At 35.0% G+C, this 15,054-nt stretch overlaps 1 protein-coding gene across 4 annotated transcripts in view; it reads left to right on the forward strand.

Moving 5' to 3' along the window:
• Positions 1 to 15,054, forward strand: part of LSM14A (LSM14A mRNA processing body assembly factor) — a 53,416-nt gene that overhangs the window by 17,188 nt on the left and 21,174 nt on the right. For all 4 annotated transcript variants that reach the window (XM_063111211.1, XM_063111212.1, XM_063111213.1 and 1 more), the window contains exons 2-3: positions 7,926 to 8,089; positions 11,808 to 11,937. In XM_063111211.1, the coding sequence (XP_062967281.1) occupies positions 7,926 to 8,089; positions 11,808 to 11,937 (294 nt within the window). The remainder of the gene's footprint in view (positions 1 to 7,925; positions 8,090 to 11,807; positions 11,938 to 15,054) is intronic.

Consider the following 15,054-nt stretch of genomic DNA (forward strand, 5'->3'; position numbering starts at 1 on the left):
GAATGCTATGTGGTTTTCAGAGGAAGAACAGATTACTTGAGCCTGGGTGGGTTAGTGTGATGGTTAATTTTATGTGTCTACTTGACTGGGCCACAGTGCCTAAATATTTGGTCAAATGTTCTGGATGTTTTGTTGAGTATTTTTTGGAAGAGATTAACATTTAAATCAGTGGATTTTGAGTTAAGTATATTGCCCTCCATCATGTGGATAGGCCTCATCCAGACAGTTGAAGGCCTTAATAGAAAAAAGACTAACCTCCTCTGAGCAAGAAGGAATTGTTAGCTTACTCTGCAGATTTTGAATTTGCCAGGCCTCCACAATCCCATGAGCCAATTCCTTAAAATAAATCAATCAGTCCCCCCCCATATATATATACTACATCCTGTTGATTTTGTTTCTCTGGAGAGCTCTGACTACTACAGGTAATAAATAATATCTACTTTGAAATTTAGGATAGCTTAGATGTGGGGAGGAGCTATAGTAGAGGACAGAAAACCTGATCGTGTACTGAGAATAACGAGCTTGGTTGGAACTTATGTCTGGGTAAGTAGATTAGGACCAGGTCTTACAGTTGATACTTAACTGAGGAGTTTTATTTCAAGACTACATCATAAATCTTATTCAAGATTTCAGTTTGAACTTAAGTGTCTTAACTAACTTGTCAGCATTTCTTTGATAATTCAGCCTTTCATTTGTTGCTTTCACATTTTGGTATTCAATAGATAGTTTCTTCTCCTTATCAATTGTTATTAAAGCCTAATTTATAGTTTTTAGTTTATGTCAAAAAGTTAAGGGTTTGGGCAAATGTTAATGACGTCATTTTGCAGTTTCTACATTTTCTGAATTGTCTATTTTTGTTTATCTGTGTTTGAACTTAGAAAGTTTTGGTATTTTATAATAGAGGTATTGTATTGGGATGTTGGTCACTACAGCTCTCCCCTCCAGCTGTGTGTGGCTTGTATGTACAAGTATTAATAACTGGTAACCAGGTTTGGCATTAGGGTGATCTTTGAACTTGCCTTGATCTGGAGACTTTTTAGATAAGTGATTTTGCTAGATAATTTGATCCTATCTGTTTTTTAAAAAGAGAAGAAAACAGTCATGAGATGCATTTCTATTAATAACCTTTGCTATTATTTGTAGCCAGAAATAGAAAATTAATTATATTCCTCAAGACTAACAAAGAAAATTATTTTCCTTATTTCCCACTCTTGTTTATTATTAAACATTGGCCTAAAATTTAGGCTTATCTAATTTGGGAAAGAAGCAAAACTAGAATACTTATTAAAGCAATATAGCAACATGATAGTGTTTAAAATATAGAGGACAACCACCACTAGTTTCACCATTCTCCCCAACCACTATTAACATTTCGTGTATTCTCTTCCAGGCTATATTTGTAGGTATGTGCATATGCATATGTACTTGTGTTTGAAGTGAAATTCACATAACATAATTAACCATTATGAAAGGTACAATTCGGTGACATTTAGTGTAGTCACAGTGTTGTGCAGCCATCTCTCCTTAGTTTCAAAACATTTTCATTATCCTAGAAAAACAGCCCTACCTGATAAGTAAACCTTTCCAGTAACCCACTAATAATACTCCAATAACCACTAATCAACTTTTTATCTCTATTCTGGATATATCATATAAAAGGAATCACAATATGTGACATTTTGTGTGTGGCTTTAACTTAGCATAATTCTTTGAAGCTTCATTCTAGATGTAACATGTTAATATTCCATTAAATATAAATATATTTTTACATGTATAATGTGATGTAAGATACATATTTATATATGTAATCACAATTTGTTTATTCATTTGTTGATGGGCATTTGGCTATTATGAATAAATCTGCTGTAAACATTTGTGTACAAGTTTCTGTATAGTCTGTGGAACTTTGTTTTGGCATATGCTTTCTTTCCTGCACAGTACTTAGTGCACTTCCTAGACTGTAAGTTCCCTGAGGGTGAGGACATTAGTATGGTGCTTACTTAATATTGCTTAAATATTGTAAGCCTGCTGAATTATTACATTTTCATTAATTCATGATGATCTCCAAAATATGACAGAATCAGATCAGTAATCTATTCAGTAACATTCTGACTAATAGTAGCATTAAGGCTTAATTTGAAGCGTAATGCTGTGTCAGCTTCAAGGATTAGGATGTGTTGAAGAAACCAGTAGTGGTACTTATTAGAGGCATTACTGGTTGTATTGAGTGTTGAATGGACCTTTGAATCCAAGAAAGCAAATAGACTTAGCACTTTGAGAACAGGAACTGGTTCCCTTAGCACCTAGCATAGTCCCTTTCACATAGGTGGTGCCCAGTAAGCATTTGAAAGAAATGAAATACAGCAGTTAGGTTTAGATCAAGACTCTAAGCCTGTTACCGGTGGGTATTTAAATTGGAATGTGTAGTTGCTGCAGAATCCCAAAATAAAAAAAAACTAGTAAAGTAAAAATGTTTCTTCCTTAAAATACTAAGTACCATGAATGGAAGAAAAGATAGGAACATAATTCTAGGATCCTGGGTTAAATTAAATATTTAAATTTAACGCCAAAGAATTATGAAGAATGAGATGATAGGAAGAATTCATAGCGGATTATGTCGGTCAGGCGCAGGCATTTCTGCCATACATGATGTATACTTTCCAGCCCTAAGTGTAACAGAGTTTATGGAATAACTAGGATTAGAGGACAGACCATTCAAAACCTGTGCAAGTTTGTAATTTGAGCGTTAATAGAAGCCTAATAAAAATTCTAGCATATTTAAAGACATGTTAAATTCCTAAAACAAACACTACAGTAAATTTAGAACTTTCCCTTAAAAAAACAATAAAGGTGAAAAGTAGCCTGATGGAAGAAGGTATAAGGAAGAGTTGAGGCTGCTGCTGGAGACAAGAAAAGAATGTATCAAGATCAGTGAGAACCATGCAAAAAACACTTCTAAGACAGAATAGGGGCCAGATTGAGCCAAGAGGCTTGCTGTATTTAGTTGCTGTTACCTGCTAGTATAAAAAATAAATCACATGTTAAGAAAAATTGGGGATGAACTAGTGTGATTTCTAAATGTACTGACGTATTCCCTTACCAAACTGTATATGAGCTAATTCATGTGTTGTAGCAGAATAGTACTGGGAATTCTCTACCTTTTTTGTGCTTGTCATGCCTCCTTTCTACTGTCAATGCCCAAGCTTCAACCTTCAGGATCTCTCATTTGTTCTACAGCATCTTCAAGCTGTGTGTGCCCTTCTGCTCTCTCTTCTAATTTGTTCTTTTCAGTGCTACAAGAATTGTATTCTGTTAAAAACCCTAAATCTGATCAAGCCAATCTCTATCATTAGAGCAAGTTTCTCAAACTTTTGGTGTGTGCAAATCATTCCATGGTTTCTATTTTCATGCTTTTTCATTTTGCCTTGTTTGCTGTATGATAGAGGTTTTCTTTACATCATATTTTGGATAGTGTGCCCATAGTTTAAAATTCTACTACCTTTAAAATCCTACCTTTAGGACCTTAAATAACAAATTTTAAAGCCTTAGTTTATTAACTTATCAACTAACCAAAAAGTTGTATTAGGTGACTACCTGCTTCACATGAGAGTGTAAGTTTATATACTTCCTTTTGTGTTTTCCTCTGTCTCCATTCATTTCCATCTCCCTATTTTTGTTAGAATGGTATGTCATATACTGTTTCAACTTATTTTGTCACACTTTGAAGCGTTTTTCAGAACTAATAAATTTACATTCTGTTCTAGAACCATAATAAATGATCATGTACACTTATGTGCATAAATGTTCATCTCTTATCTTTTTGGGGGGAGGGCAGATGGCTAGTAAGGGGATCCGGAACCCATGACCTTGGTGGTACAAGGCTGTGCTCTAACCAACTGAGCTAACCAGCCAGCCCCATCTCTTATCTTTTGATAGCACTGTTTCCATGAATTCTTTCTTTCTTTCTTTATTTTTATTTTTATTTTTTTTCTTAATTTTATTTTGTCGATATACAATGTGGTTGATTATTGTGGCCCATTACTGAAACCCCCCTCCCTTCTCCCTCTCGCCCCTCCCACCCAACAATGTCCTTTCTGTTTGCTTGTCGTATCAACTTCAAGGAATGTTAGTTATTATGTCTTCTTCCCCCCTCCCCGGTTTTTTTGTGTGTGTGTGTGAATTTATTTATTTATTTTTAGTTCCCACCAATAAGTGAGAACATGTGGTATTTCTCTTTCTGTGCCTGACTTGTTTCACTTAATATAATTCTCTCAAGGTCCATCCATGTTGTTGCAAAAGGCAGTATTTCATTCGTTTTTATAGCTGAGTAGTATTCCATTGTGTAGATATACCACATTTTCCGTATCCACTCATCTGATGATGGACATTTGGACTGGTTCCAACTCTTGGCTATTGTAAAGAGTGCTGCGATGAACATTGGGGAACAGGTATACCTTCGACTTGATGATTTCCATTCCTCTGGGTATATTCCCAGCAGTGGGATAGCTGGGTCATATGGCAGATCTATCTCCACATGAATTCTTTATTTTGATGTAGCAAAGCATAAGTATATGGCTTATAGTGCACTCAGTATTTTTCCTAGAAATACAATGAAAGCTTTTGGTCAAATTTAGGTCTTCATATCAGGAAATTTCTATTCTGTTATATCTTTAATTGTATGTGCTTTTAGTCTCTTGTCTACCTCGAGGGCAGCAGTTAACTGTTGGAGTTTCATAATATCATCAGCTTTTAATCTTTTTATTGCTGTACAGGGGGTCTTCAACAGTTCATGGAAGGATTCGTATTATCTTTTAATTTAGTTTTTCCAAGAACTTTTTGAAGTACTTTTGTACTATTTGTTTATATCTTGTTTACTTTTTCTCACAATTGTTCTCTGTTAGTGACTTGTTTTTACTTCATTGACTGTTCTGTTGTTGCATTTATTAGTTGTGCTGTTTTATTTGTCTTGTATAAATTTTCTCTTTCCTTAATTTTGCATGCTACCTTTTCAGTGTCATTTTGATGTCAAGAGGCTTTTTTTTTTTTGGACCGGTAAGGGGATCGCAACCCTCAGCTTGGTGTTGTCTGCCCCACGCTCAGCCAATGAGCGCACTGGCCATCCCTATATAGGATCCGAACCCGCAGTCCCAGCGCCACCAGTGCTGCACTCTCCCGAGTGAGCCACGGGGCCAGCCCAAGAGGCTATTTTTGATTCCATGCTTTCTGCTCTCTTTTCCTTATCTTACATCTTTTGGTGCCTGCTGCTTGCCTAATCATGGAATGCAGATTCTCTTTTAATTCATTCTGAATTCACCTGGTGAGTGGGAAAAATATATACTGAAGTGTTTTTCCTATACTCTTACTCAGCCAGCAGCACAGTCAACCCAGAAAACTTCTGTGACCAAATGTTTGGAGATTTCTCCTCATCAGCTAGCAAGCCATGAGTTCTGTGGTGGACATCAGCTGGATATCCTCTAATTCAATTCAGTTCTGATACTATCTAACTGTAAATAGTGTGGGATCCCACAGTGGATTGAGAGCTCAGTCCCCAAGACTGCCCCCCCCCTTTTTAAATCCCTGTCCCACCCCCACCCCCAAGACAGGATCTCACTGTGTTGCCCAGGCTTGAGTGCAATGGCTGTTCACAGGTGTGATCCCACTACTGATCAGCACGGGAGTTTTGACCTCCATTTCCCTCCCACCACTTCTGATGCCAGTCGCAAGCTCCAGGTTGTCTTACCTGTGCTTCTGATCAACTGGCTGTAAATCAGGGCCCCCACAACCCACCTCTTGGGTTCTGTTGATTTGCTGAGCTGCTCACAGAACTCAGGGAAACACTTACTTACCTTTACCAATTTATTATAAAGGATTTCACAAAGGATACAGATGAAGAGATGCATAGGATGAGGTATGGGGACAGGGGTGCAGAACTTCCATGCCTTCCTCGGGGCATCCCACCTTCTAGGAACCTCCACATGTTCAGCCATCCAGAAGCTCTTCAAATCCTGTCCTTCTGGGTTTTTACGAAGGCTTCATTATATAGGCATGATTGACTAAATCATTGACCATTGGTGATCAATTTAACATTCAGTCCCTCTCCCCTCCTTGGAAGTTGGGTGATGAGATTGTCTCAGCTCCCATCCTGAAGCTACCTAGTAGCTGCATCAGTCAACTCATTAACATACAAAAATGACACATCATTTTGGAGATTCTACAGATTTTAGGAGTTCTATGCCAGGAGAATAGTATGAAGACCAAATATATATTTCACAATATCACACCTGAGTATAGTTTGAATGGTTTCATTAGGCCTTGCAAAGCCTAATAGAGCTTCTCTGTGATTTTTGTAGGAGAGCCTTTGACACCCCACTCCCCCTTCCAGGATGATCTAATCTGCTATTTATTATTATTACTATTTTTAATAATCTGCTGTTTAGGACTTGTGGGACTTTATTCATTGTGTTGGAGTTGAGGTTGGGGGTGAGATTGATTTATTTGTAATTTTCTTAGTCCTGCTTTCTCTTCTTCAGCCTTCCTTTTGGATAAAGGTCAGAGTGTAAAATCTTGTCACTTCTGCTACTGTATGGCCATTGAGAGAAGGAGAGCTTCAAGTGGGCATTCCACATCTTTTCCCTTATCATGCTATGTCCCTGTCCCCATCTACCAATTCTGGGGGAGCCAGTCAAAATTTCTCTAGGGGAGGAGCAAGCAGGGGATGCTACGTAGGGATTCTTGATTTGGTCTTGTACTAACTCAGTTTGTACTAACTCATTCTGTATCTGAATGATACTTTTTAATAAAATTTTATGGCATGAGTTTGAGATCTCAGGGGTATTTTAAGTTCCTTTTGTTTATTTCCTTCAGTTTTAGGGAAGGATGTTCTTCTGTAAACCTACCTATGCTACCATCTTTCTTGGAAGTCTCATAAGTACTAGTAAGAATTTTTAGAATAAGAAAATAGGACATTATTTAAACTGAAGTAACATTCATCATCAATCTAGCTCTGGATCAATTCTGCAGAAGAGTGTACGCATTCAAAATATTGCTCAATGTTAAAGGGTTTACTTCTTTTAAGATACTCTTTAAATGAATGGTATGCAATCTTTCAGACTTTCTTATTTGGAACTTTCATATGGATGGGGAAATTTTCAGAAGTCTCCTAGGACAGTGAACCTGAAACTTTAGTATTCATAAGAAATTGGTTTAAATGCAGATTTCTGGACCCTGTCCCCAGAAAGTCTAGTTCAGTGGAAATCTTCATTTGTAGCCAGCTTACCCTGTTGTAGGTGGTCCACAGTTTAACTGTGAATAATGCTATCTTTAATGTTAAAATAATCAGATTTAATTATACAGTAGATATTTTAGGTAAGTAGAACATTTCAGGCTGTCCTGTGGGGCTGAATAGGTGCTTGGCTTGGCCTCTAGGATACTTACTGCTTGCCAAGGTAAATGTTACCTTCATTGTCTTCTCTTTTTCCTAAAGCTGTTTCCCAAACTTGGGGATTTTGTGGAGTGGGAAAATCTTCATCACTTCCTCCACTCCCAACCCAAGAAATATGTGATAGGTTGCCACATTTTTATTTTGCTTGATGAGGACATTAAAAATAAATCAACAATGAAAGAAAGGACATTTTAACACCCATTCTCATCACAACCACCAAAGATAGAAACAAATTTTTTTAAATGTTGGAAGAACACAACCTCAAATACTGATAGTCTTTTAGATTGAAAATTTGTACATTTAGCTTTAAACAAAACCTGCTCCATTTTTTTTTTTAAATTTTTCAGCTACAGATTAATAAATACTTTTTCACAGATGACGTTTCAGAACTGCTGCTGCTTAGTACTTGGAACAGAATAACTAGAAGAGGTGCTACCAGATGATGACTAGAAACACAGCTCACATTCTCTATTTTCTCAACCAGTTCGATCCTTTGGTACAGAGGACAGACCAACAGATCGTCCAATACCACCTCGAGATGAAGTCTTTGAATATATTATATTCCGAGGGAGTGATATTAAAGACCTCACTGTTTGTGAGCCACCAAAACCACAATGTTCTTTGCCTCAGGACCCAGCTATCGTTCAGGTAACTACTAGTAAATTTGTCTTGGAATGCGAGTAAACTTCAGACACATGCCTGGCGTTGGCTTTTGTCTCTCCCAATTGAATGTTTATGTAGCTTATCATTTGTATGTTACCTAGATACCTAAAATTACCTGGATAATGTTCTCATCTAGGTTTTTCTCTTTGGATCATAAATTAGGACTAAGTAAGATAAGAAATAGCTGAGGAATTTATTTTATTATGGAGTATTTTCTAATTTTAACAATTACAATAACATTTATTAAGCGCTAACTCTACAAGAAACACTAACACACTGTACATGTAATAAATCAATCCTCATAACATACTCTGAACTTGGTACCATAATTATTCTCATTTTTACAAGTGAGGAAATTGAGGTGGAGCCACAATGTCAGCAGACCGAGGCAGTCTGGCTCCAGAATCTAGGATACATGCCACTGTATGAATTATTCAGATATGGTTCATATTACAAACCAGGGTGATTTGGGCTACTCTTAGGTAAGATTGTTAGGTTTAATGAAAAAAAATAGTAAATCATGTTACATATTATATAATATGCAGTGTTATATAATAAGATAGCACAAACATAAAAGGATTTTAACATATATAGATAAGTTCTTGAATCACCTAAATAAGGCATTTTTTAAAAAGACCATAAGTATTCTCAGAAAGAGAAATTTAAAATTTGCATATTTTATTAAAAATAGAAGCACATGGTGTGTAAACGATTGTACATTATGAATTATGATACCCATTATAGTACATGTTTACATGTTTATTGGAAGCATGTGAAGAGCTCTCTGAATTTCCGCTATAACAGAAGAGGCAGTTTCACATAAGAATATTTTTACTTGACGGCATAGCTGATTAAAAGGTTTAGACCCTCCCATGGTTTTCCTCCTGAATCCATTTTCTTCTCAACCTTTTTTTCCTGTCATAAGCTTTTGTAATTTGCGCTGAAATATGCTTGTTGGTTTTTAACTTTTTCCTTTTTTATGCTGTTAATGATAAAAAAATCTTAGTTTTCCACAAAATGGAATTTATATATATATATATATATTATCTTACATAGGATTTATCTTGCTTTCAGCTATTAAAGGAAAATACCTAATGAACTCTTCTAGAGAAAATATAAAATTAAAGTGAAAAAAGAGAGAAAAGTACCTTTTAACATTTATTTACTATTTTTCCTGAATATAAAATAAGCTTTTTAAAATAAGAAATGGTAAATTTTGTTCTTTCAACATAAACTGGAAAAATTCTCTAATCTCATCTATGTCCAGCCCCCTGCCCACCCCACCCCCCCCGCCAGCCTCAAATGTTACTATTGAGGAAGGAAATCTGAAGGAATTCAGAGAAAATGTGACTCTCTTAAATGGAGAAAGTGACACATTCTTAAAAGAAACAGCATGACTTCCAGGATGTATTTGTAATTTTATGACTATTCCTAGTTATTTTGCCCTTGGGATATTGGGACTGGAGAACACTAACACAAAATCTCTTCCAGTGCCTGCAGTCTTCCCTTCTGACTCCAACCCTCTTTTATATACTCCCTTCCTCCTCCAAAATAAAAGTTTCAATCTGCTCCAGTTTGAGAATGGGAGCTGGAATGAAGAACAGGGGGCTATTTCCAGGTTACACTGTATGTCACATTTCTCCCATCTTCTCAAATGCGTTCTTTAGGATTATTGTATTTTCGATGTCTAGCAGAGTGCTCAGTACAAAGCAGGATTTCAATACAATTTTGCGGACTATGTGAATGGAAGGATAAATCAATGAATAGATGGCTAATTTATACAAGTTGGAAGGGGCCAGGATCCAGAGTACAAGAAGAAGGATAAACATTAGGAAAGAGGAACTTCTTTTCTGTTGAAACCTCTCTATTCTTCAGGAAAGGAAACAATATGGATTGGCATGGATTGTGGTATAACTCACATACTACTAAAGAAAGAGAAAATCGGATAATAGGCATTTGATGTCTTTTTTCTAAAATAGATTTTATGTTGTTGAGCAGTTTTAGGTTCACAGCAATATTAAACAGAAGGGACAGAGATTTCCTGTATGCCTCTGCCCCCACACATGCAGTCTCCCCCATTATCAACATCCCCCACCCCTGGGTGGTATATTTTTTATAGTTGATGAACCTACATTGTTGATGTTCTTTTACATTCTCAGAATGGCATCTTATGTGACTAAAGAATAATAATAATTGGGAATATGTTAAATGTTTACTTTCATTTTCATTTCCATGTGAATTAATTGAAATAATTTGATACAATTTTTTTGAAAAACCAGCGTTATTAAAGTAAGTTATCAAGGGTTGAACAGCTGCAAGTTTTTTTTTTTTTTTTGTCGTTTTTTCGTGACCGGCACTCAGCCAGTGAGTGCACCGATCAGTCCTATATAGGATCCGAACCCGCGGCGGGAGCGTCGCCGCGCTGCCAGCGCAGCACTCTACCAAGTGCGCCACGGGCTCGGCCCGAACAGCTGCAAGTTTTAAGCTAAGTATGACTATTAAAGCACTGTACCTTGGGCTTGAAAATAAGTTGCCTTATTTACATTGCTATTATTAAAATGTGGCTGTGTTTGATCAAAAAAAAAAAAAAAAAGAAAGAAACAGCTGCCTGTGCCAAAGACTGATGTTATTTTACTGTCTTTTTCTTATATGTGTCTTTCAGTAATATTCCAGGGAACCATTGTTTTAGTAATCAGTTTTATGAAAGGAGAAAAACCAAGAGAGCACAAATCAAAATGGTGTTGAATAACTTCATCCACCCACCATAAACTTCTGCTTGATCTTTTTATTCATTCATTTAGCAGTATTAATTAAGTACCTGGCATGTGCCTGACACTAGCAGTGAACACAAAGACAGGGTCCTGCTGCCAGTGAACTTATATCCTGGTAGCCTCTAATATATTTCATATTATGAAATATTTTATATTTATAATAAGATAAATTAATATATAAAGTATATATGTATTAAAATATATATATTTATTTATTTTGCTTTTCTTTTAAAAACTCTTTATATAGTTTTTGCAGTGGAAGATTAAAATATATTTTAAGGGGCTGGACGGTTAGCTCACTCTGTTAGAGTGTGGTGTTGACAACACCAAGGTCAAAGGTTTGGATCCCTGTACTCACCAGCTGCCAAAAAAAAAACCAATACACACATATGTATTTTTTACTTTGGTAAGTTAAGGTTTTTATAAAATGTTCCTCAACTCAGTGTAACTATATGTAAAACTATAAATAGTTTTGTGTGCAGTATGTTTGTTTCTGCATGTCTTTCATGTAAATTTAATAGTAGGCTTCAAATGATTGAAAATAACAGTAAAATTGCAAGTGAGATGTCTTTCTTATGTTAGCACCAGATTAAAACCCAGTATTACTAAATGATTTTTCTCATGGTTTTCTTTAAGCAAAGTTACCTTACTCAAATAACTAATTCTTTACTAAATCTGCTATAAAACTCTCAACTCAAAGGGGGAATTTATTGTAGGAAAAAGTATTTGTAAATCACATAGAACATATAGACAGATATTAAAATCAGAAGGTTGTTCAATGGTTTTAATATTAAATGAATATTTAAGTTATTGTAATTGTTTTTGTGTCTAGTAGTTACAATTTAATAGTTTTCTTAATAAGAAATCTGAATATTTTCCATTATATACATGTTGTTTAAAGCTTGGGAGAATAACACATGATTTTTCTTCAGTCTTCACTAGGCTCATCTACTTCTTCATTCCAGTCAGTGGGTTCCTATGGACCTTTTGGCAGGATGCCAACATACAGTCAGTTCAGTCCAAGTTCATTAGTTGGGCAGCAGTTTGGTGCTGTTGGTGTTGGTAAGTGGTGCTTTTTGGGGGGGATGGGGTAATCTCCCTTTCTTTACCTTTACCACAATGGTATAGAATGCTTACCACAAACTTGGAAATGTGTGATGTTCCTTTTGTAACCTTATTTTATAATGTTGAGGACGTATTTTGATTATTATTTTAAAGCCTTTATTTAATGTCCTTAGTGATTAGTGGTTCTATAAAGGTCAGTTTTCAGAATAGCCACATATTTTTTTTAACCTACATATATCCAGTTACCAAATTTCATTGGATGTCATTTTAAATTTACATAACATATGTGCATTTTAAAATGAACATTTTTTCAAACAGAATGAGTTTTCAAAACGGGATTGGAGATAATGTCATTATTATTAGAGAATGGTAATGCCACTAAGGAATATTTATATTATGTGGAGTGTGGATGATTATACCCATTTAACACCTGCCTATGAGAGATGGTTACAGGGAGCATGTTTGAGGGCTTGGTGTTTTCACAGTGTTTTGAAACATAAAACTAATGAGAATGTATAGTGGGGCTGAGTTAATGACAGTACTACTTATGATTGGAGGACAAAAGCCATTGAGTGCACTGAACTGATCAGTTCAGTGTCGTTTTGTTTTTACAACTATGCATTTTAGCTCTTAAGTACATCTTTATTGAAATTCCCACGTATAACTTTAAATAACAGAATAACTTTAAGTCTCAAGCTCTAGCCCTTAATCTTCTTTAATTTCATTGGAATAATCATTTATTAGTTTACTCTGTTTCACTGAATCACAAATCCAGTTTCAAGTATATCTTGAAACTCATTAGTATGCTAACAAGTTTTGTTAAAATATCTTTCTATTAATATACTTTTTATATAGTTGTGACATTTCAAGTATGTAAATGTTTTACTTATTCACAAAATTAAGAAGAATGGAAAAAAAGCAGACTCTAAGATTGAGTATAAATAGAAACAACAGATGCTAACTGTATATCAAATTGATAACAACCACACAGAGAAAAAAATTAATTCAGATAACCTTCACAGTTAGTAGGATATATTCTAAGAACACATAAAACTATAAAAAAAAAAACTTGACTTAGGTTTGTGATTGGTAGTGTTATTGGTGTTAATTCTTAAACTGTTTTGTATGTATTGTAGAATAGGGCAAATGAGTAATATACTGATGTTGTTGGGAAACGGTGTTCTTACTGTGGAGAAGGTACAGACAAGTATGGAACGGGGGAAGGTGAGAAAGAACTCTGTGATGCTGAATGTGAATTGAAGTTATGAGTATTAACTCATTTTTTAAAAACTGGTTATTTCCTGGCTCTGTTCCCAGAAATGGCCTAGAAGGAATAGTACCCAGTAGCAAAGAACACATGTAGACCCAGTTCCTGGTTTCTAAATACCATTCCTCTTCAAATAGAAAAATCTAATTATGAAAAAATGGACATATAGATCCAGAAGGTGGAAGTTTAAATGAATCAATATGGCAATATTGCTATTTGATGGAAACACTTTTTTCTATTTAAATATACATATATTATTGGTGCTTGTTAATGTTTTATTTGCAATTTATATCATTAAGGCTTAATATTCTTTATCTAGAGAGAGCTTCCAAAAATAAAAAAAAGATCAGCAGCCCAGCAGAAAATTGGGCAAAGGTTTGGAACTCACAGTTCACAGAAAAAGAAATCCAGATGGCTCTTACACATGTGAAAAAAAATGCTTAAATCTTACTTTTAATAAAAGCTATACAAATTAAATATACACCGAGATCTTTTTTTCTGTATTTACTTCAGTTAATGAGGTCAGTTTTGTATTCACAAATAATTGAGACAGATTTAGTAGCATGCCATGGCATGCTAAGTCTCATAATATTCTTATGGGCAAGATGGAGGAATATTGGCTAAATAGAAAGAAAAATGAGTACATTAGTTGGTTAAAAATAGTCAAACCATATAGGATGATAATTCTTTTAGGTCCATTGTACAGATTAATTTTTAATCACTGAATTTGATGAAGATTCAGAGGGCATGCTTATGAACTTTATAGTTAGCATAAAACCAGGAGGATATTTCTTAATAATGATACCAGGGTCAATTCATCAGGAAGCTATAACAATCCTAAATGTATATGGAACTTTAATAAAACAGTATAGCCAACAGTTGCAAAATATTCTTTTCAAATAGACATGGACTGCTCAGCCATATACATCAAATGGTCTGTAAAACAAGTAATGTTAAATTCCACAAGGACTGAAATTATACATGGTATCTTCTCAAAACCACAAAGAATTTAAATTTGGAATTAAAAGGTAACTTAAAAAATCTCCAGGGCCAGCCTGTGGCTCACTTGGGAGAGTGCGGTGCTGATAACACCAACGCCACGGATTCGGATCCTTTATAGGGATGGCTTGTTGGCTTACTGGCTGAGCGTGGTGCTGACAACACCAAGCCAAGGGTTGAGATCCCCTTACCAGTCATCTTTTAAAAAAAAAAAAATCTCCAAATAATTTGAAATCAAGAAAACTTGTTAATCATTAATAGATCAAAGAAGAAATTACAACGGAAATTAGAAAATATTTTTAATGACCATAAAATGCAACATATCAAAGTTGCAGGTAGAGCAAAGTATTGCTTAGGGAAATTTTCACTCCTTTAAATATATTAGGAAATAAGAATTTTTAAAATCAGTACTCTAAGCTGTCAACTTAGGAAGCTAGAACAAAGGGAAAGAAAATTATCCCAAAGGTAGCAGAAGGAAGAAAATGAAAAGATAAAAGCGCAAGTCAGTGAAATAGAAACAGTTTATTTTTATGTATCATATGAATGGTATATATAAATAATATATAAATAATTTAGGAAAGAAAGAAGACCCGAGGCACAATATAAAGAATGAAAGGGTAGCCATCACTATAGATCTTAAAAGAATAATGTGGTGATATTGTGAATAACTTTATGTCAACAAATGTGGCAGCTTAAGTGAAATGGACAAATTCCTTGAAAAATACACCTTTCCTAAACCAACACAAAAGGAAATAAATTCTCAAAATCCATGTGAAGTTGAAACTGTAATTTAGAATCTACAAAGAAAATTTTAGACTGTTTACTGATAAACTCTACCAAGTATTTAG

Source organism: Cynocephalus volans, chromosome 10 (assembly GCF_027409185.1).
Source record: "Cynocephalus volans isolate mCynVol1 chromosome 10, mCynVol1.pri, whole genome shotgun sequence".
In the NCBI taxonomy this organism is placed as follows: domain Eukaryota; kingdom Metazoa; phylum Chordata; class Mammalia; order Dermoptera; family Cynocephalidae; genus Cynocephalus; species Cynocephalus volans.